This window comes from Tupaia chinensis, unplaced genomic scaffold (genome assembly GCF_000334495.1).
Source record: "Tupaia chinensis unplaced genomic scaffold, TupChi_1.0 Scaffold144346_1, whole genome shotgun sequence".
In the NCBI taxonomy this organism is placed as follows: domain Eukaryota; kingdom Metazoa; phylum Chordata; class Mammalia; order Scandentia; family Tupaiidae; genus Tupaia; species Tupaia belangeri.
This window is the reverse complement of record NW_006204205.1, coordinates 1,338,157-1,361,432: the sequence shown is the minus strand read 5'-3', so window position 1 is coordinate 1,361,432 and position 23,276 is coordinate 1,338,157. Positions and strand designations below refer to the sequence as shown.

The following is a 23,276-nucleotide window of genomic DNA, read 5'->3' as shown; positions in this document are numbered from 1 at the left end:
TCTGTCCCTTTCTGATCAAATTAAAATAAATAAAATAATTCTTTTTTAAAAAGTTGAATTGGAGCACCAATAACAAAACCTTAAGTGTTCATGTGTTTCAGTTTTCATTGTCTTTCCAACTAAGTGGCTTTAAGTCATGCTTTTAACTCCCTAATGATTATTAGATACCATGTTAAGTTATATTTACCAAATATAAAAACTAAGGCCCAAGACATTTGCGCTTAGATTTTTAATATTCCTTATACATGCTATTTGCTGAAGTATAATAGTTTAGTGATCGAATTTATAGAAACATGTTAAAAGGTGTTAATAGAAGTTTTTTTAACTACAAGAGCAGTGTGAGTTTTCAGTAGACTATGGATGCCAAAAAAAATTCACATTCGCAGACGGCAGTAATAGAAATGGATGTGGAGAAGGAACAGGTAAAAGACATTTATTTATGTAGTCTCCAAAAAGGTATTTCCTGTCATATGATGGTTTATATATTCTGTTTAGGTTTGGGAACTGCATTTAATTTATTTCTTTTTAAATAGTTAGTTAATTTTATCTATTAATATTATTTTTTAATTTGCTTTAGGGCATGTGTGCTCATCAGAGAGAGAGAGAGAGAAAGCTGCCAGGGACTTGAACCATAGTCTCTCATATGGAAATCCAGTACCTTAACCACCATGCCATTTGCTGGCTCCCAGGAACTACATTTTACAGAGATCTAAATAGAGAAGCACTAAGGAGAGTAAACCAGGATTATAGTATTGATTGAACCACAGGAGAAACAGTTTAAAGAATAATGGGGGCCGGCAGATGGTATGGTTGTTAAGGGCGCTAGAATCCCACATGGCCAATCATGGTTCAAGTCCTGAACCTGGTGACTTTCCCTCCCACCCCCCACTCTGTCCCTCTCTGGTCAAATTAAAATAAATAAATAAAAGTTAAATAAAACAAGTCTTTAAAAATAAGTAAGGATAACTAATATTGGAGCCAGCTGTTTGTGTGACAGAGAGACAGAAAGTGAGAAACCACTCCCCCAGCAGGACGACTATGCAATCCCTTCTCCTCCATTCTTGTCTTAGGATTTGAGACATGCACACACATCCACCTAGCTTTTTTTTTTTTTTTTCCTGGAGAGTTTTTGGCTATAGGGTGCGTGTGCTCACCAGAAAGACAGAGACAGAAACTGAGAAATCACCCCCCAGGGGGGATGGCCACACCACAATCCCTTCTCCGTTCTTTCCTTCGGATCTTGGGCATGCACGCACACGCACCCGGTGTGAGTTTAAGCCACCAGGTCTAGAACTCGAACTGCGGTCGACTACATGGGAGTCCAGCAACATAGCCATTACGTTAACTGCTGGCCCCAACGCCTAGTGTGTTTTAAGCCTCCGGGCCCAGGACTTGAAACACGGTTGACTATGGGAGTCCAGTGACAGTAACCATTACGTCATCCGTCATCTGCTGTTCCCTTTTCTTGTTTTTTTTTTTTTTTAAGAATTATTTATTATCGTTATTTTTCAATTTTGACCAGAGAGAGAGCAAACCACCGTGTCCAGGACTTGAACCATGGTTGGCCATGTGGAAGTCTAGGAGCCTTAACCCCATGCTACCTGCTGGCCCCTCTACTTGGTCTTTAATATTGTGTAGATTTTGAGACTACACTTACCATATTGATTTGTACTTTTTTCTCAGGTCATGCGCATTGTGGATAATGTCCGTCCTGATCGTCAGACGGTTATGTTTTCAGCTACTTTCCCCAGAGCTATGGAAGCTTTGGCTCGCAGAATCTTGAGTAAACCGATTGAAGTACAGGTTGGAGGGAGGAGTGTGGTTTGCTCAGATGTGGAACAGCAAGTGGTGGGTACTATCTTCAGGAAATCCCCAGTCCCCTTAATGTTTAGCTGGTATGTGTGATTCTTTTGATATCACTGTAAGGTGTGATGATAATTTTTATAAGTATATGTCAACTGTAGCTTCAGTAATTTTACTAGATACACTTGACTATGCTGTTTCATGGAGCTGTTTAAAATGTGCTTTTTCGTTTCACCAGAAGGTATAAGTGGGTAGGTATAAATGCCACGTACCTGTCTTACATGGTTACTAGGAAATGAAGAGGGAAATAGTAGCAGATGATGATTGGACCACATTTACAAGCCTCTTAATCTCTGAGAGTTTACCAGAAAAAAAAAAAACAAACAATATTTTTTAGTCCTTTTTTAGTCCTTCTTAGTTGTTTCTTGAATATAGTAAGATGTCACTAATTCATTCACAAGTAAAATGAATATTTCTGTCTGAGGGATGTATTTGTATTTTCACTCCATTAACTTGGTGCAAACTGATGTTTTCAGATTGTGATTGAAGAAGAAAAGAAATTCTTGAAGTTACTTGAGCTTCTTGGCCATTATCAAGAATCAGGATCTGTCATTATATTTGTGGATAAGCAGGAACATGCCGATGGTCTTCTGAAGGATTTGATGAGAGCATCTTATCCTTGCATGTCTCTTCACGGAGGTAATATTTAATTTCATTCACACAGAAAATATCCGTTAAGTATTTCATGTGTCAAGTACTGTACAGTTTTCTGAATGATGGTATTTACTTTTACTTTATAATTTAGGACTAAATTTTATCCTTTGTTTTAGTTTTTACTCATAATAACTCTGGGGGAAGGAGTAAGCGTTATTAATTCATCTTAGAGATAAAGAATATTAGACAGACATAGATTAGTTTGGTCAAATTCCATTGCCATTAATTAGCTAAGAAAGAACTGAACTTAAACATTTCAGACTCATGTTATACTCTTCCATTGCATGCTACCTAGGACTTTTCATGATTCACCTTGTAGTTTTCTTTTTCTTTTTTTTTTTTTTTTCAAATAATTATTTATTTTTCATTTATTCATTCATTTATTTTTAATTTGATCAGAGAGAGACAGAGGGTGAGAGAGATAGAGGAAGTGAGAAAGCAAGCCACCAAATTCAGGACTTGAACCTCAGTCGGCCATGTGGGAGTGTCCAGCGCCTTAACCACCGTGCCACCTGCTGGTCCCCTACCTTGTAGTTTTCATTGAAACTTTAGCATTATAATTTCTGTGTAGCATTGTCTTGTTATGTATATTTGGGGCTAGAATACAAACTGTATGGAACACAGATGTTTTGAATTACCCTCAGTAACCAGGTGTTCAGGCTTTTTTTAATCTTTGTAATGAATCACCCCAAAATTTAGTGGACAACAGAGCTAGCTAGCTGCATAGCCTCATAGTAAAGGAAGCCATAGCTCATATGGTCAGCCATGGTTTAAATCCCAGCCATGGCAGCTTGAAACACCTGCTAGGTTCATGTGCAGGTGTGCCCAAAATTCCAGCAGAAAGGAGAAATGGAGGAGAAGGGACTGTGGGGTGACCATGTCTTCTTTCTCTGGTAAGTGCATGCATTGTGGTAATTAAAAACAAAACAAAATTTGAGGCAACCAGTAGTGTGCTGGTTAAGGTGACAGGATTCTGCATGGCCAACTGTGCAATCTGAGTTCTGGACCTGGTGTCTTGTAAAACATGCCAGGCATGTGAGCGTGCATGCCCAAAATCCCTAGAGGAAAACGGAGAAGAAGGGATTGGAGTGTGGTTGTCCACTCCCTGCCCCACAAGGTGATTTCTCACTTTCATTTTCACTGTCTTTGTCTGTTTCTTTAGTGAGTGCACGAACATCCTATGACAAAAACCTTTAAAAAAAAAAAAAAGAAAGAAAGAAAAGAAAAATGTATTGGCCATGTTTGCGCGCACATATGCACATAAAATTTCCAACGGAGGGAGAAAGAGAAGAGAAGGGATTGCTAGACGACTATCCACCCTGTGGGGGAAATGTCGTCTTACTTTCCCTCTCTGTCTCTCTTTGGTGAGTGCACATGCCCTCTAGAAAAATTAAACAACACAAAATCCCTCACTCCAAACTAAAGAGTTTTGGTTTGATTACAAACCTTGTCATTAAGCTCTCTTAATGTAAAAGTAAATAAGGGCCTAGTTGATTTGTAAGTGTATAAATATAGAAGATATTTAAGACTTTTTAAGTATAAAAATGTGTAGCCTTGAAATTTGTTTTTTAATATTTAATTTGATTTGTTATTATTTTTCTAATCTAGTAGGGCATGTGTGCTTACCAGAGAGGGAAAAAAAAAAAAGCCACTAGGTCCAGAACTTGAACTGTGATTGGCTACGTGAGTGTCCAGTACCCTAACCAAATGCCACCTGCCAGCCCTGAACCTTGAAATTCTTAAATCTGTACATGTAGTTAATACAATTTTATAGGTGATACGGAAGTATACTGGCATTGACATGTCTGAAATGCGTGTATGTGTGTGTGTATATATACATATATATATATGTGTGTGTATCCTAAAGTCATGTCTATCAGATTACCTTCCTTTAAGCCCTAATGGTTATCTTTCCTTTAAAATGCATATCTTTTCCTTAAGTTGTCATCCTGCAAGATATTCTGGAGAAAAACTTACGAATTAAACACTTAACAAATTCTTCTTGATGTCTATTATAGTGTAGCAAGTTATCATCTAACCTATAATGGTCTATCAGTAGAGTAAGGCTTAGTTTCTTGTTCTCTTCAGACATAGCTGACTACAACTCAGAAAGCAACAGCTGGCTACAGCTTCTCCACTTCTTTATTAACGACTGTAATTGATCCAGGTCATTCCTTGATATATACACTTTGACTAGTTTTAGCCTTCAAAGAAGCTCTCCTTTCTCCTGAATCCGCTTCATCAATTTTGCTTTTTCTTCATCTAATGCTTGTTAAGGATAACTCTCCTTCAAAAAATTAGTTTGGAGAGCATTTGTATCAAGTGATTTTGATTCACATGTACTGATATTCTTGAAGGCATTTTTCAAATGTGCATTTTCTTCAAATTCACTGGGACCAGCAGTTAGCGCAATGGTTATGTCACTGGACTCCCATGTAGTGACTTTGGTTAGCGTCCCGGACCCGGTGGCTTAAACTTACACCGGGCGCATGTGCATGAGTGCCCAAGATCCCAAGAGGAGAATGGAGGAGAAGGATTGCGGCGTGGCCATACCCCTGGGGGGTGATTTATCGCTTTCTGTCTCTCTGTCTGTCTCTGTCTGTCTGGTGAACGCACGCACCCTATGACGAAAACCTCTCCAAAAATAAATTCACTGTCTGTGTTTAAAACTTGCTTGAAATTCCAAACAGTTTCCTTTCATTGAAGAAGGAAGTTTCTCTGAAAAGGTCTGACCCCTTTCTTCAGTCTCTACTTTAAGATGCTTTACCACACTGCAGTGGGAACTAAATCAAGACCTTGTTTTCCTTAATTTTTCTCTAAGTATGGCACTCATGGGTTGTTTTCATGAACTATTTATATGGGGTGAGGGTGGATTCACACAGGCCGGTGGAGTGCCAGGTGAAATCACAGTGGGTCTGAAGGACTTTCCATCTTGAAAATGAAATGTTAGTTTACCTCTCCCTCCGCCATGCCCAAAGGTCATTGTTATTTTTTAATTTGCTACAGGATATGCTTGATCACTGGGCAGGGGGAATGTAGGGGGCAGAGAAAGAGAGAATCTCCCCAGGACGAATGGCCATGTTGCATTCTCCATTCTTGTCTTAGGATTTTGGGACACATAAGTGCAGGTTCCTGACATGTTTTTCCAGTTGCTGAGTCTGGGATTTGAACCAGTGAGCCATGCGGGATCCAGCTGCCTTAACCACCATGTCACTGTCTGGCCCTATAGTGTCATCTTGAGAGTCTTAGCTTAGTTTTTAAGATTCCTCATGGGAACAAAAAGGCTTTGTAATTTCAGTCATCACTTCCAGTCAAGACAACTTCCAGGGAACCAGCAGTTAGCTTAATGGCTACGTCGCTGGATTCCCATGTAGTCGACTGCAGTTCATGTCCCGGACCCGGTGGCTTAGAACTCACACCGGGCGCGTGTGCATGCGTGCCCAAGATCCCGAGAGGAGAATGGAGGAGAAGGGATTGCGGCATGACCATCCCCCCTGGGGGGTGATTTCTCGCTTTCTGTCTCTGTCTCTCTCTGTCTGTCTGGTGAGTGCACGCGCCCTATATCGAAAACCTCTCCAAAAAAAAAAAAAAAAAAAAAAGACAACTTCCAGAGAAAAAAGACTTTTCCAAATGCTTTTGCAAATGTCTTGTCTTTCCCATTTTTTTTTTTTTATTACTAAGGTTTTTAAATCCAGGTTATCTGAGAAATTGTGTAGCCCATTCAGCAGTTAGCGTAATGGCTATGTCGCTGGACTCCCACATAGTCGACCGCGGTTCGAGTCCCGGACCTGGTGGCTTAAACTCATGCCGGGCGCGTGTGCGTGCGTGCCCAAGATCCCGAGAGGAGAATGGAGGAGAAGGGATTGCGGCGTGGCCATCCCCCCTGGGGGGGGATTTCCTGCTTTCTATCTCTCTGTCTGTCTCTGTCTGGCGAGCGCACGCACCCTATAGCAAAAACCTCTCAAAAAAAAAAAAAAGAAAGAAAGAAAGAAATTGTTTAGTGAACACCCATATGTACAATACCAGATTCTACAGTTAACGTTTTGTTATATTTGGTTTTCACATATTCAGCTATTTGATCTTTTCCCCACTCACCAATCTTTCTTTAGTATTTTAATGCAGGTCAGCACATTTCACTTCAATGTCTATCATTAACATTAGTCTTAAGTAAGTTTTAAATGAAAAAAAATAGTATAGATAGACTGCAGGTAAAATGTAAATCTTAAGCATAATATCTGATGAGATTTTTTAAATTATATATAAGCTGTGAAACTCAAACCTATATTAAGATATAACAGTGAGACCAGTGGATGGCGTATGGTTACGTCCCTGGACTCCCGCATGGCCAACTGCTGTTCATATTCCTGACCAGGCGGCTTCAGATTCACTTCAGGTGCGTGTGCATACGTACCCAAGATCCTGAGAGGAGAATGGAGGAGAAGAGATTGCAGTGTGGTCATGCCCCCTAGGCAGGTGATTTCTTGCTTTCTGTCTCTCTGACAAGGGCACTCACCCTATAGCACAAATCTCTTAAAAAATCGCAAAGGACTGTCGTCACCCCCACCCCCCGCCCCCAGCCTTGTAGTTAGGGAGCCAGATTTAAAATGTCCAACTGCAGTTCAAATCCCAGCCCTGGTGACTTGAAAAGTGTGCTTGGCACTTGTGTTTCCAAAATCCTGACAGGAAGAAGTAGAGGAAAAGAGATTGCAGTGTGATCATGTCCTGTGGGCTATGCTTTCTTCCTTTCCTTTAATTTTTTTTTAATAATTATTTAACTTTATTTATTCATTTATTTTGATTTGAGCAGAGAGGGAGAGAGAGAGACAGAGAGGGGACAGGGAAGCGAGAAGGCAAGCTGCAGGTCCTGTACTCGAACCACAGTTGGCCATGTGGGAGTCCGGTGCCCTTAACCACCTGCTGGCCCCAGGGTATGCTTTCTATCTTGTTCTCTTTCTCTGGCAAGTGCAAGCATCCTCTGGCAATTTAAAAAAAGTAAAATATGGAGCCAGCTGGTGGTGTGGTGGTTGGGGTGCTGGACTTCTGCATGGTTGACCGCAGTTCAAGTCCTAGACTTGTCAGCTTGCTTTCTCACTGCCCCCGCCTTCTCTCTTTCTCCCTCATGAGCACATGTGCCCTATAGCAAATTTAAAAAGGGCACTCCTAACAAAGGCAACTAGTTTTGCCATTTTCATCCACCTTACAGTATTTCAGGACGGCCAGCTTAACCTTCTTTCTCTTATGCTGCTGCTTCTTGGGAGTGGTATACGTCTTCTCTCTTGTCTTAGCACCACCACGAAGTCTCAACACGAGATGAAGCATGGATTCCTTTTGGATGTTGTAGACAGAGTACGCCGGTCAGGAGGAGTTCCTTCCTTATCCTGGATTTTGGCTTTCACATTTTCTGATATATCCAGTGGTTAAGCCTCAAGGGTGATGGTCTTCCCTGTAAGCGTTTTTACAAAAATCTGCTTCTTGATGGCAGTCCCACCGCAGATGGCGGGTTGGAAAGGAAGTTTTCCTATTTTTCTTTAATGTTTAAACATTTCTTTATCTGGAACCAGCAGATTCATCTTATAATTGATTAGGAATTCCAATAAGATCTTTTATTTAGACAACATGCTAGGGACAACATCTTCAAATAAACCAAATGTAACAGCTTTGTAGTGAGCTGTTTTAAGTACTTATTGTATTATACTCAAAGTTTTGCTATCACTGCTATTTTTCAACATTTAACATGAACTTACATTCATAGCATGATAGATTTATGATTGTGAAATGCAATGCCAGAACTGAAATGATGATAAAAAGAGTTGATCAAAAATGGGAATGAATACAAAAACGTAGTTTTGTTTATGTAAAATTTTGATCTTATTGAATATAAAATTTAAAAAAGCAAACAATGATAAAGGTAAAATATCATTGATTTATGCTTTTTTTTTTTTTAGGAGATTTTTGCTGTAGGGGTCGTTAGGTGGCATGGTATTTAATGGTGCTGGGATCCCACTTATCTAGCCATGGTTTGAATCCCAGACCTGGTAGCTTGCTCTATCACTTTCTCTTTCACTCTCTCTGTCCCTCTCTGGTCAAATTTAAATAAATAAATAAATAAATAAATAAATAAATAAATAAATAAATGCAAATTCAATGAAATATTAAAAGAAAAAAAGATTTTTGCCATATAGTATGTGTGCTTATTGGAGAGACAGAAACAGAGAGACAAAAAGCAAGAAATCAACCCCAGGGGGATGGCCATGCCACAGTCTTTTCTCCATTCTCCTCTTGGCATTTTGGACATGCACGTAAATGCGCCTGGTGTGAGTTTAAAGCTATCGGGTCCAGGACTCAAACTGCAGCGAGCCATGTAGGAATCCAGCAACATAACCATTTTGCCATATGCTGGTCTCAAATTTTTCTTTTCTGTTTTGAGAAATTTTTTGCTATAGGGTGTGTGCGCTCGCCAGAAAGACACAGAGAGATGGAGAGACAGAAAGCGAGAAATCATGCCTCCAGGAGGGATGGCCACGCCACAATCCTTTCTCCTCCGTTCTCTCGGGATCTTAGGCACACACGCACACACGCCTGAGTCTGAGACTTGAACTGCTGTCAACTACATGGGAGTCCAGTGACATGGCCATTATGCCAACTGTTGGTCCCGAATTTTTCATTTTTAACAAGCTCCAAGGTGGTGCTGCTTCTGGTCCTTAGATAAAACTGAGTAGCAAGACTCTCAGTAATTGACAAGAAAAGGAGAATGATCTGAATCCTGTCAGCATCGGTTGGATGTTCCTACTTTTCTGCCTTTTTTCCCCAAAACAGGTACAGGTTAGTGATTCTGAGATTGAACCTTTGCAGTTGTAAAAGCCTTATATTCTAGAAGGTCAACAGAACAAGGGTAGATTGGGGAAATTTATAAATGAAATAAAAGCAGTAACCTTTAATCTTGCTGTTAAATTTTCTTAAAATTTTTTCCCTATGTTGTAGGAGTTAGAAGTGTTGATTTGTTCTTTACTCCAAGTTTTGATTCTTTATCAAAGGGAATAAAAAATTTAATTGAATGTGTTGTCTTACATCTCTTCTCTGATTTAATTGCAGGCATTGATCAGTATGACAGAGACAGCATCATAAATGACTTTAAGAACGGGACGTGCAAGCTTCTTGTGGCCACTTCTGTAGCTGCCCGAGGTCTAGATGTGAAGCATCTGATTCTTGTAGTAAATTACAGCTGCCCCAACCATTATGAGGATTATGTGCACAGGGCTGGACGGACGGGACGAGCAGGCAACAAAGTAAAGAGAACTTTTTTTAGAAGATTTCTAATGTATTAAAATATAAGCAGTCCATTAGCATTGTAAGGACTAGAGACTAGGAGTTATGGGGACATTTAAAATTAATTACTGAAAATAATATGGTTAATGATTGATTTTTTTTAAAGAATTATTTTATTACACTTTATTTTTTATTTATTTATCTCAATGTGACCAGAGAGGGACAGAGAGAGAGAAGGGTGGGAGTGAGAAAGCAAGTGGCCAGGTCCTGGACCCGAACCATGGTCGGCCATGTGAGAGTCCAGTGCCCTTAACCACCACGCTACTTGCTGGCCCCAATGATTGATGTTGATCATTTATGTACAAACACAGTTATGTGTTGCTCATTGACCAGGGTAGGTACTGAGAAACGTGTTGTCAGGCAGTTTTGTGTATGAAGATCGTGGAGTATACTTACACAAACCTCGGTGGTAGTGCCTGTGGCACACCTAGGCTGTATGGGATAGCACGTTGCTTCTAGGCTATAACCCTGTACCACATTGCTGTGCTGAGTACTATAGGCATTTCTAACAGTAGTGAGTGTTCGTTTACCTAAGCACAGAAAAGATACAGTAGAGATGCAGTGTGAAAGGTAAAAACTGGCCTGGGCTGGTGGTGCAGTTGGTAGCAAGCTTACCCGCATTGTTGGAAGCCACATGACCTACCTACCGTGGGTTTGGATCCCCTAGTTGGCTTGAAAACATACTGGGTGTGTTTACTTCTCCAAGATCTTGACAATCTGGAGTGCCAGGGATGGGCGATCATGGTGTGATGATACCCTCTTGAGGTGCTGCTCTTTCTATTGTGCATGTGCATGCCCTCCATCATGATTAAAAAGTAAACTTTAAAAAGTTTAAAAAATGGTATACATTAATGGGACGCCCACTGTGAATGGAGCTTGCAGACTAGAAAGAAGTTAGTTGCTTGGGGTGAGTCACTGAGTGAGTGAACGTGAAGGCCTAAGATACTACTGTAACACTGATATAGACTTTAGGCTACACTAAATTTATAAAAACACTTTTTTTCTTTGATAAAAAATTAACCTTAGCTTACTGTTCCTTTTTTATCTTATAAATTGGTTCAGTTTTTTAAACTTTTTGACTCTTGTGATAACACTTAGCCTTATACACACACATTGCAAGACTGAAAAAATACAAGTCTCTGTGTTAATAATCCCATAAAAGCGTAAATATACTTTTCTTAGCAGACTGTGGATCCAATGTGGTAACTATTTAGATATTCCTTATACAAAATCTCAGTGACTTAAAATATACATTTCCCTGTTGGGGCAGTATTTTGGGAAGAAGGCAATCTGTGTGTGGTCGGTAAATCTTCTGTTTTTGGCTCCAGTCTTTATCTTGCCTGAATCAGAAAGGCTGCTGGGGGGGGCACGTGGAACCTTGGATTTTAGAGTGTTTCAGGGAAGTGATATAGCTAATGTCATTTGTTCAAAGCAGTTTCAAAAATAAATACATAAAGGGGCTAGCAGGTGGCATAGTCTTTCAGGATGCTGAACTCCCACATGACCGACTGTAGTTCAAGTTCCAGACCTGGCAGCTTGCTTTCTCAACTTTTCCTCTCTCTCACTGTCTCTCCGCTGGTCAAATTAAAAAAAGAAAAAAAAGTTAAATAAAATAATATATTTTTTAAAAAAGTAAATACATAAAAACATATATAATTATATGTGTATATTATCAAACATATTTCATATATATACACATACGTTTTTGTATCTTTTATAGAATTAAAGAAGTAGATAAGCGGGACCAGCAGTTGGCCTAATGGCCATGTCACTGGACTCCCATGTAGTTGACTGTGGTTCGAGTCCTGGACCCAGTGGCTTAAACTCACACTCAGCACATGTGCGTGCGTGTGTGCCCAAGAATCCCAAGAGGAGATGGAGGAGAAGGGATTGCGACGTGGCCATCCCCTCTGAGGGGTGATTTCTCACTTTTTGTCTCTCTGTCTGTCTCTGTCTTTCTGATGAGCGCACATACCCTATAGCAAAAACCTCTCCAAAAAAAAAAAAGTAGTAGATAAGCTACAGTTTAGGAAGTTAATATGGGTGAGAGTGGTACAAACAGGTAGCATAGGAAATAGATGCAAGCAGAAAAAGAAGAAAAATAAAATACCATATATGAGAAAGTTAGTGTGTGGGACCGGCAGGGGGCTTAGTGGTTAAGGGTGCTGGACTCCCACATGGCCAACCACAGTTTGAGTCCTGGACCTTGTGGCTTTCCTTCTTCTCTCTTTCTCTCTCTCACTCTGTTCCTCTTTTTGTTACAATAAATAAATAAATAAGTAAAGTAAAATAAAATAATTCTTTTTTTAAAAAATGAAAGTTAGGATGTAATGATAATTGTCCATTTGTGTGAAAATGCATAGATTTCTTCTTAGGCCTAACAAAATTAGAAATTTTCTTCTTTTGCCTATCTTATTTAAAAATATTAAACCTAGATGTTTTACCTGTTAAAGAATTTAGTGGAATTATTTTTTGGCCTTTAAAATTCTTTAGTGATGGTGTCAGTCTTAAGGATTCATTAGCTTTTCATAATATTAAGTTACCAGTGATCTAAGTAGGTTTCATCTTGTTAGTATCTAATAATTCCTCATTTTTATCATCCATTAGGGTTATGCCTATACTTTTATCACAGAAGATCAAGCTCGCTATGCTGGTGACATAATTAAAGCTCTTGAATTGTCAGGAACTGCAGTACCTCCTGATCTGGAGAAACTTTGGAGTGATTTCAAAGATCAACAGAAAGCTGTGAGTTTTTTAACATCTGATATTTTTATCTTTTTATGAAAGGGGAGAAAAAGTGAAAAAAATTCTGGCTTGAATTTACTGTTTTGTAACATGTATACATGCTATCCGAAGTGTTTTGACACTTTACATTGACATACCCTATCTTTAAAAATATTTAATTGCTATAAATTTCTAATTAATAATGTTTTTACTGTGATATTAACATTTTTGTTTTTTCTTGAAAGGAGGGGAAAATAATTAAAAAGAGTAGTGGGTTCTCTGGTAAGGGATTCAAGTTTGATGAAACAGAGCAAGCTCTGGCTAATGAGAGGAAGAAGTTACAAAAAGCAGCTCTTGGTCTGCAAGATTCTGATGATGAGGATGCTGCAGTTGATGTAAGTATTACCGATTTAAGCCTCATTCCAGCTATTCGAAGCAGTTATTCCTTTTATACTGGGCTTTGCCTGTGCATTTTTAAAAAGATAATTATTTTATTTAACTTTATTATTATTATTTTCCAACTGGACCAAAGACACAGATAGACGGAGAGAGGGAAAGTAAGAAAGCAAGCCACCAGGCCCATGACTTGAACCATGGTCAGCCATGTGTGAGTCCAGTGCCTTTAACCACCATACCACCTTGACTGTGCATTTTGAGATAAGTCATTTAACCTGCGGAGATTTAATTTGTAACTTTCTTGGCATGCACCCCTCCCAGTGTGTGTATTTGTTCACAAACATTTATATTTGTATTTTCATAAAAATGTGGTTATACTGCTTTATAGGCTTTACAACAGCATGTAGAAATCTTTACATTTTATCTTTATTCTTGATAGCTTTATTATATGTGTGCTTCATAATTGAATGAATCAAACAAACCTGGCACAGTGTATGGCACTTAGTAGCAAACAATAAATGTGGACTATTACATTAATATGTTCTGTAATTTTCAAATTTAAAAAGATACATAGTCGGGTCCAGCAGTTAGCGCAATGGCTATGTTGCTGGACTCCCACGTAGTCAACCACGGTTCGCGTCCCGGGCCCGGTGGCTTAAAACTTACGCCGGGTGCGTGTGCGTGCGTGCCCAAGATCCCAAGAGGAGAATGGAGGAGAAGGGATTGCGGCGTGGCCATCCCCCCTGGGGGGTGATTTCTCGCTTTCTGTCTCTATGTCTCTCTCTGTCTGGCGAGCACACGTGCCCTATAGCAAAAAACCTCTCCAAAAAACAAACAAACAAACATTTAGCTGAGAAAAATTGTTTTAAATTAAACAACATGTATGTAATGAAAATCTAAACACATGCATAAAATCAAGAGTGGAGAATGTATACAATGCCAGTTGATATGGCTAACTACTTTTTACTTTAGTCAACTAAGTATTATTCTAATTTTTCACAAAAATCACATTACTTCAACCACCAAAGAAGGTATTAACATATTTGATCAAAAGAGTTTACAAAATTCTGAAAATGACAGGAGTTTACAAAATTCTGAAAATGACAGGATTTTTTTCCCCACGAGGTGGTTTTAAAACATGGCAATTGTGGAATGGACTCAGTGACTTGGTTCTAACAGAAGAAACTGAAAGTGACTACAGAAACTTGTCATTAAAAAACACTAAGGCGGGGGAACCAGCAGTTAGCGTAATGGCTATGTCACTGGACTCCCACGTAGTCGACCACGGTTCGTGTCCCGGACCCGGTGGCTTAAAACTCACGCTGGGCGCGTGTGCGTGCGTGCCCAAGATCCCGAGAGGAGAATGGAGGAGAAGGGATTGCGGTGTGACCATCCCCCCTGGGGGGTCATTTCTCGCTTTCTGTCTCTATGTCTCTCTCTGTCTGTCTGGCGAGCGCACGCGCCCTACAGTGAAAAATCTCTCAAAAAAAAAAAAAAAAAAAACACTAAGGCGGGACCAGCAGTTAGTGTAATGGTTAGCGGTCGACTACGTGTGAGTCCAGCGACATAGCCATTACGCTAACTGCTGGTTTTCAGCTAAATGTTGAGTTTAAAACTAAAATGAACTAAAATCCCTTATTAGATAATGAGTTATTATTATTATTCAACTTTCTTTCTTCCTCCCTCCCTCGTTCCCTCCCTTTCCCGCCCACCTGCCTTCTTTCTTTCTTTCTTTCTTTCATTCATTCATTCATTCATTCACTCACTTGGCCAGAGAAGGACAGAGAGAGAGAGAAAGAGAGAGAGAAAATGAGAAAGCAAGCTGCTAGATCTGGGACTTGAGCTGTGGATGACCATGTAGGAATCCAGTGCTCCCAGCTGCCATGCCACCTGCCAGCCTCAGTAATGAGTGTTTTGAAAAGAAGCCAAGTTGGCTGTTTCAGTTTCAATAAACGGACTTTCTAAAGTAACCTTACTAATTTTTAAACCCTGAACAAGTTTTTCTCTGCTGTTGAAATTTAAAAGATAGAACCATATTAACCGTATCTGATTTATGAAGGGGTTTACATTTCCTTAGTCAGTGTTGTCATTTTTGGGCAAAAGACGTCTTTTGAAAAAAATGTCCTTGCGTTTTTCTGGTAGGCAGATGTGGTTACCGAAGACTGGCTGTGATTGATCATGCTGTGGCAGTAGGGCTCTTGTGACTCCTGGAGAACTAAAGCTTTCATCATTGTTCTTGCCTTCATGGGGAAAGCAACCTTCATTTCACTCCTTTCTAGATACAAAAGAAGGCAATACTCCTTTTTGATTCTGCTCTCTGATTTTTAAGGCAAATCCAGTTGCATTTTAGGAGTTGGGTTAGGGTTATGAGAGCCTGCCTAAGAAACATGTTGTATTCATGCCATTTCTCCATGGTTATTTTATTTATGTATTTTTGCAATGGGGGGCTTGGGAGATAGGATCCTACTGCCTTTGCCCCCCCTCCCTCTTTTTTTTAGATGTTTTTGCCTTGCAGTGCATGCACATACCAGGGAAAGACAGACATAGTGAGAGGGAAAGTGAAAAATTACACTCTGAGGGATGACCATGCCTCAATCCCTTCTCTATTCTTGTTCTGGGATCTCGGGCATGGACGTAATTTCGCCTGGCATGAATTCCAAGTCACTGGATCTTGGGCTGGAACTGCAGTCGACCATGTGGGAGTCTAGCAATGCAACTGCCACACCACCTGCTAGTCCTTTCAGCCTCTTGAGTAGCCGGAACTATAGGCTTCTTTTTTTAAATTGTTATTTTTAAGTTTGCTATAGGGCATCTGTGCTCACCAGAGAGACAGAGAAAGAGAAGAAAAGTGAGAAAGCAAGCTGACAAGTCTGGGCCTTGAACTATGGTCAGCCATGTGGGAGTCCAGTGCCTTAACCATCACATCAGCTACTAGCCCGTGGAACTCCCATATGGCCCCAGCCTGCTGCATAGTAGCATCAACTAGCATATGCTCCCATGACTGACCCCATGTGACAGTTACTGACTGTTGTAATTTTGGTTGTTCATTGCACTTGAGTTATCATGCTTCTTCCAGCTTTCATCGCAGTATAATTTGGCCGTAAGGCCTGAGCACTGTAGCAACTCAGCTGCATCATATTTCTGCCTTGACACACACACACATGCACTTCCTCATTTATGGAACCAAGAAGGATATTTTGACCTCACACAAATCTGGTGGCTCATGCAGTATTGTTTCTGTTTTCCTTTCTTCCCACCAAAGACAACTGATTTTTGAAATGAAGTGTATTGGTCTTAGCACATAGTTTTTTTTTTTTCTTTAATTGATCATTATGACTGAATTTATATAAATATGCCTATCTCATTCTAGCCTTTGGGTGGAAACATTGCTTATTTCTGTAAATATACCTTAATTGGCATTTCTAATTCAGTTCATACTAATTCTCTTTTGTTTTCTTTGATCTAGATTGATGAGCAGATCGAGAGCATGTTTAATTCAAAGAAGAGAGTAAAGGATATGGCTGCTCCTGGAACGTCTAGTGTTCCTGCTCCAACTGCAGGCAATGCTGAGAAATTAGAAATTGCTAAGAGATTGGCTCTTAGAATCAATGCTCAGAAGAATTTGGGCATCGAGTCTCAGGTATTAAGTAATTTTCCCAAGTCCCAGTCAATACTTTTTATAAGTTCTTCAGATTTGTACTTTTTAGGAAATATGTCCAGCCTGAGTGAACAAATTGTTCTAAATACTAGAGTTTGTGAGAATTTAATATTCTCAATAAAGAATTCCTTGATGATCACATTTTGATGATTTCTTTACTGTGATTAACAGAGGACTTTTTCTTATTCTGGAATGTCTGTTAGGTTAACATTAGATGTTTTATAGAATAGTATTTTGATTGATCTTAGTCTTCTGATTGATCTTACCAAAATCTTAAAGAAATAATTCCCCTTTTTCCTTTCTTTAAAAAAAAAATGTGTGTGTTTATGTGTGTGTGTGTGTGCACACGTGTGCTCGTAAGGATTCAGGAGTGGGGGAAAAGCACCCTTCTCACGGGGGCGTGGTCATACTGCACTCTCTTCTGCATTTCTCCCTTCTGTTGGGATTTTAGGTACCTGCATACATGTGCCCTGTATATTTTTTGAGCTGTCAGAGCTGAGATTTGATGTGCAGTTGGTCACATGGGATGTGGCTTCCAACACACTGCTTAACCACTGCATCATGGGACTGGTTATCTCTTTATTTTCTTGATCTGCTCTTATTGGATGGGTTATTGGGCACACAGACAATTCCCTAAATATACAAAAACGCAGTTATGTGACTCATACTAACTTGCACTGGAAGAGTAGAGAAGTGTGTTTTTAAAATATTTTAACGGCATGTTTTGCAAGTTTTGTTTTTTGTTTTTGTTTTTTTGTTTTGTTTTGTTTTGTTTTTGCTGTCTAGTTTTTAACTAAGTGTAAATTTTCATAGTATTCCCAAAGACTGTTTTGTTTGATGATTTCGTTAACATTTTGAAGATTTTGAGTAAGCTATATAGTTCAGCTTACTGACTCTTGGGTTTTGCCATGGAAGAGGAGGAACTCAGTGATGGTAGTGGTAGAAAGATTCTGGTTCAGAGGAAATTACTAGGAGTTACAAAGTTTGTAAGTTATTCTGGAACTAACGCAGTGTATCCGATCTCTAGAGTTAGCTAATTATCAAGAGAGTATCTATGATCCAGTGGGAGTTTTGTTTTTGTTTTTAAGAGGTTTTTGCTATAGGGCACATGCGCTCGCTAGAATGACAGAGACAGAAAACGAGAAATCACTCCCCACGGGGTATGGCCACGCTGCACCTCTTCTCCATTCTCCTCTCGGGATCTTGGGCACGCATGCACATGCGCCCAGCGTGAGTTTAAGCCACCCAGTCTGGGACTTGAACTGCGGTCGACAACATGGGAGTCCTGCAACATAGCCATTACGCTAACTGCTGGTGCCCCCCTTTTTTTTTTAAAGAGATTTTTTGCTATAGGGTGCATGTGCTCACTGAATAGACAGACAGAAAAGAAGAAATCACCCCCACCCCAGGAGTATGGCCATAACACAATTCCTTTTCTATTCTCCTCTTGGAATCTTGGGCAGACATGCACTTGCGCCTGGCATGAGTTTAAGTTGCAGGTTCTGAGACTCAAACCATGATTGACTGCGGGAGTCCAGTGATGTAACCATGACACTACCTGCTGGTCCTGAAAGTTGTTTTTATTTTTATTTATTTAAATCGTTAGTGGCTTTTCAGAGAATAACTTGTCAGCGTTATCTCTGATCCTATTTCTGTCTGTGTTCGAGATTTGACTGGAGATTTTCTTTAACTACAGGACGTGATGCAACAGGCCACCAATGCAATCCTTAGAGGAGGCACCATTCTGGCTCCCACCGTGTCTGCAAAGACCATTGCAGAGCAGCTTGCCGAAAAGATCAATGCCAAGCTCAATTATGTGCCTTTAGAGAAACAAGAAGAGGAGAGACAGGATGGCGGACAGAACGAATCTTTTAAGAGATATGAAGAAGAATTAGAGATCAATGACTTCCCACAGGTAAGTAACAGGTTTTAAGCTTTTTTCTTTCTTCGGTGAACTAGAAACTCTTGCTTCTTCAGGAGCAAAAATGTCTTCCTTAAAATCCATGAACATTTTAATAAATACTTCTTTTTCCTCAGTAGCGGACACAATAATAGGAATTTTATTTTTATGAATATATTCAAGTACTTCAGTATCTAAATGAATTTATGTGTTCACTATGGTTGTAATATGAACTGTAATATATCAGTAAAGCTCCTCTTTGTCAACATACTCCTCCATTTTTTTTCCCTGTTAGTAAGTGGTATTTTTTTCCTCCATCCTTTCTTTTTTAGACTGCTAGGTGGAAAGTTACCTCTAAGGAGGCTCTGCAGAGAATTAGTGAATATTCTGAAGCCGCAATTACCATCAGAGGAACATACTTCCCTCCTGGCAAAGAACCCAAGGAAGGAGAACGGAAAATATACTTGGCAATTGAAAGTATGTATACTTGGTGCTGTTTTAGGTTTGGCTTGGATCAAGGTTGACATAGATGTAGTAGACACAGGACACGAAGGCAATTCTGGAACATTAATAGGAAAAAACAGTTTCATGTATCATTAGGTCTTTATTTAGAAGTTCAGTACAAGGACCAGCAGATGGTGTAATGGTTACATTGCTGAACTCCCACATAGTCAACTGTGGTTTGAGTCCTGGGCCCGGTGGCTTCAAAATCATGCCAGGTGCGTGTGCATACGTGCCCCAAATCCCGAAGGAGAATAGAGGAGAAGGGATCACAGCATGGCCACCCGCCCTGGGTGATTTCTCACTTTTTGTCCTGTCTGTCTGGCGAGCACATGTACCCTATAGCAAAAATCTCTCTTTAAAAAAAAAGAGTTCAGTACATATAGAGGTGAATCATCTCTGTAGGACCCTTTCAGTTTGACAGTTCAATCACATTTGAAAAGTCATTTAAAAGCTTAAATTTTACATGAAGTCTTAGTTATGCTTCTAGTAAGTAGAATATTCTGATCATAGTTTTGGCTAAAAAGTAAATTATCAGGCCAGCAAGTGGTGTGAAGGTTAAGGCATCTAGATTCCACATGGCCAACTGTGTGGTTTGAATCCTGGACTCAGTGGCTTGAGAAAAATGCTGGGGGCATGTGTATACCTGCCCAAAATCCCTAGTGGAGAAGGGATTGTGGCATGACCATCCCCCCTAGGGAGTGGTTTTTCAAGTTCTCTCGCTCTTTCTCGGGCATGTGCCAGTTTGCAAGCCCTACAGCAAACAGAGAGGGAAAGAAAATATACTAGCAATATTAGTCCATGTAATGTTTAAACAAGTTTTGTTTCTGAAATTATGGCTGTGAAAGTTCATTTATACTTTTAACAAAAAAAGAGGAGACAATACCATAACCTAAAGGAAAAAAGTAATGCATTATTTAAGAGCTGTCAGTGATTTTCAACTCTGGAATTTCTATTTGATTTTTTTATTTCTGTCTCATTATTGCTATGTTCTCTAGTTAGTATTTTCCTGATTTCCTTTAGTTCTGTGTCTATGGTTTCCTTTAGTATATTTATTTATTGTTTGAAAAACTATTTATTTGATTTTATTTAGTCATTCATTTATTTTAATTTGGCCAGAGAAAGAAAGTGGGAAAAGCAAGCCACCAGGACCGTGACTCGAACCATGTTTGGCCATATGGGAGTGTCTAGCGCCTTAACCACCACGCCACCCACTGGTCTCCTCTTTAGTATATTATAACAGTTGTTAAAGACTGTCTATTAAGTCCGGTGTTTGAGTTTCCTTAGGGAAAATGTCTGTTAACCTTTTCTCCTGTGAATCGGTCACTCTTTTGTTAAAATGTGGCCATTTTTTAATAAGTTTATAAGATGGTAACTGGAAATTGGATTCTCCCTGCTCCTTATTGTTTGTTGCTGCTTATAGTTTATTGACTTTTCTGAGCTACACAGCAAGTAGTCTGTATTCTTTGTCATATATAGCTAGTGATTTCCTTAAGTGCCTAGGGAAGGAAAAAAAAATCTTAGTCTTTGCAAGTGTGTTCTTGTGTATTCAGATAGGCAGTCCACTCTCATTCGGCAGCTTCTGTAAGCTTTCTGCTTGCTCAGTCTTGAATATCAGTTAAGAGGTTAGAACTTAGCGCCTTCGTGAGTCTTTTTCTAAGCATATGCCCAGCCCTGGCCATGCACATGGACTTCTAAATTCCCATGAATATATGGAGTTTTGCAAAGCCCTTATTCTCTAAACTATTTTATCTCCCAGCTTTTTCTCCCAAGCTTTTTGTTTGTCTTTTGCCTCAGATGTTTTTCCTTGTCTCAGGGGCTAAGTGACTAATGTGTTTGCATTTTGACATATCCCTCCCCCTAAGCTTTGGGAGAGTTCTAAGGTGAAATAAAGGCAAACCTTTGACCTGCTTTTCAGGGAGCCACCAGACAGGTCAAAACAAACAACCACATTTCTTTGAAAATAGAGTTCTTTCTGGTACAGAGAATGCAGGCTGTTGTTTTCAAAGCTTTGGGTGGGGAATGGATGGTGGGTGGGAGGGCGATGGGGTCAGGTTAAAACACTGAAAATGTTTGTTACCAACGTTCAGCTTTGTGTGGTGGTTTTGTCTTGTTTTATTTTGGCGTTTTTATTTATCTCTTATTTTTTAAGTGTTTCCCTTTTAAACTTTTGATTGGTTTCTGGAGTTTATATAAAGTTGATGTGGCCAGCTCCATATAGTGCCTAAGGAAACCAAATCCCACATGGTCAACGAGGATTTGAATTTTGGCCCCACGAGCTTGACAAAATATGCCAGGGGCCTGTGTCTGCATGCCCCAAATAAGGACATGGTCCTGCATGACCAACTGCAGTTTGAGTCTTAGACCTGACAGCTTGCTTTCTCGCTTTCTCTCTCTCTCTCTTTCTCACTCTATCACCGTGTTACTATCTGGTCAAATTAAAATAAATAAAGTTAAATAAAAGAATAATTTTTTTTTAAAGTTGGATTTTGACAAGTTTTGTAAATTATTTCCTACTTTTGTGGAGGAACAGTGTTTTGGAGTTCCTTAGCCTGTCGTTTTTCATTGACTTGCTAAGACTTTCTGAGTTAATAATGACTAATTGTGGCAGTTTCATGAAACTCAAATGCAGTCCTTACGTTTTCCATGTATTTACCGCTCTACTGTTGCTGTACAATGAATTTCATATGTATTTTTCTTAAGAATTATTTTACTTAATTTTATTTATTTATTATTTTTTGGAGAGGTTTTTGCTACAGGGCACATGCACTCACCAGGAAGACAGAGAAACAGAGAGACAGAAAGTGAGAAATCAACCCCCCCCAGGGGATGGCCATGCTGCAACCCCTTCTCCTCCATTCTTCTCTCGGGATCTTGAGCACGTACTCAGGCACACGTGCCCAGCATGAGATTAAGCCACTGGGTCTGGGACTCGAACTGTGGTCAACTACATGGGAGTCCATCGACACAGCCATTACGCCAACTGCTGGTCCTTTAATTTTATTCATTATATTATTGTTATTATTTTTAATTTGACCAGAGAGAGACAGAAAGTGAGAAAACAAGCAGCCAGGTTCAGGACTCGAACTGTGGTCAGCCATGTGGGAGTCCAGCACCCTTAACCACTACTCCATCTAGTCGGCCCCTGCATATATATATTTTTTAAGTGGTAAGCAAAGGATGTGGCTCCAGAACTACGTAAGTTTGCATTCTTTTGTTAATGTTTAAATCTGTGAGAAACTGACTCACATCTACTTCATGCCAGGTTTTTTGTGGGGATTTTTGTTTTTATTTTTAATTTTGCAAGAGAGCATGTGTGTTTGCCAGAGAAAGAAAGTGAGAAAGCACCTCCCCGCCACCCCCATGCCATGGGGAACGGTCACATTACAATCCTTTTTTCTTCATTTCTCTCTTCTTTTGGACTTTGGACTTGCACACACATGTGTCTGGTGTGTTCAAGTCTCCAAGTCCTATACTTGAACTGCATAGTTGACCACTTGTGATCTAGCTGCCCTGACACCCAGTCCATGGGTTGGCCCCTAGGCGGGTTTTAAACTCATCCTTTCGTGTGTCCTGAAAGACTTAGTCTGCCAGTGACTTGGTGTGTTTCTAAATCATGTGACATGTTTCCTTATTACATATTAAAATGGGGGTTGTTGGCACCTGAGTCTTCAAGCAGAAAGAACTAAACTGGCATGTTTCTGCACTCAGAACTGGAGAGGGCTTTGCCTATGTGTTCATCAGGCTGTATGGGGTGGAGATAGAGCAAGAATTGGAAAAAATCTGGTGTTAAAAGTTTTGGCATACAAGGAGTCATTTTTTCCCCTCTGTTTGGATGTTATAGGTGTAATTTAAGCAAAACCAATCTTTTAAAAGCCTGCCTTATAAAGAGACAAATCAGATATGTGATTGCTTTGGAAAAAGAAGCTTTTTGAAATTTATTAATTTAAAGGTAGCCATGCTTATCTGATACAGTAAAATTGCTACATCAAAGCTTGATTTGTGTGTAACTATCAGAACACATGTCCTATACTACCAAGTGACCTGAAATGAGACAGTCACTGTACACGGTCACAGCTTTTATTTACTTTTTCTTCCATCTAGAATGGCTCTGATCACTTCTTCACTGTGAACTTGTACTGAGGAAATAAAATCTAAACAAGTTTCCTTTTCTCTATAAAAGGGTAACTTATAGAGAACAAGTCTGTTTTGCTTTTTTTTTTTTTTTTTTTTTTTTTTCTATTTGTGCTTGTC

The 23,276-nt window shown here is 39.6% G+C and overlaps 1 protein-coding gene and 1 pseudogene across 1 annotated transcript in view; one reads left to right on the top strand and one right to left on the bottom strand.

Moving 5' to 3' along the window:
- The window catches only part of DDX46 (DEAD-box helicase 46), an 81,149-nt gene that overhangs the window by 46,266 nt on the left and 11,607 nt on the right, over nucleotides 1–23,276 (top strand). Inside the window, exons 14-21 of the mRNA XM_014583589.2 lie at nucleotides 1,684–1,848; nucleotides 2,340–2,502; nucleotides 9,610–9,803; nucleotides 12,451–12,588; nucleotides 12,813–12,962; nucleotides 16,430–16,603; nucleotides 18,318–18,536; nucleotides 18,854–18,998. Coding sequence (XP_014439075.1) covers nucleotides 1,684–1,848; nucleotides 2,340–2,502; nucleotides 9,610–9,803; nucleotides 12,451–12,588; nucleotides 12,813–12,962; nucleotides 16,430–16,603; nucleotides 18,318–18,536; nucleotides 18,854–18,998 — 1,348 coding nt within the window. The remainder of the gene's footprint in view (nucleotides 1–1,683; nucleotides 1,849–2,339; nucleotides 2,503–9,609; nucleotides 9,804–12,450; nucleotides 12,589–12,812; nucleotides 12,963–16,429; nucleotides 16,604–18,317; nucleotides 18,537–18,853; nucleotides 18,999–23,276) is intronic.
- LOC102470712 (swi5-dependent recombination DNA repair protein 1 homolog pseudogene) lies at nucleotides 4,454–5,487 on the bottom strand (annotated as a pseudogene).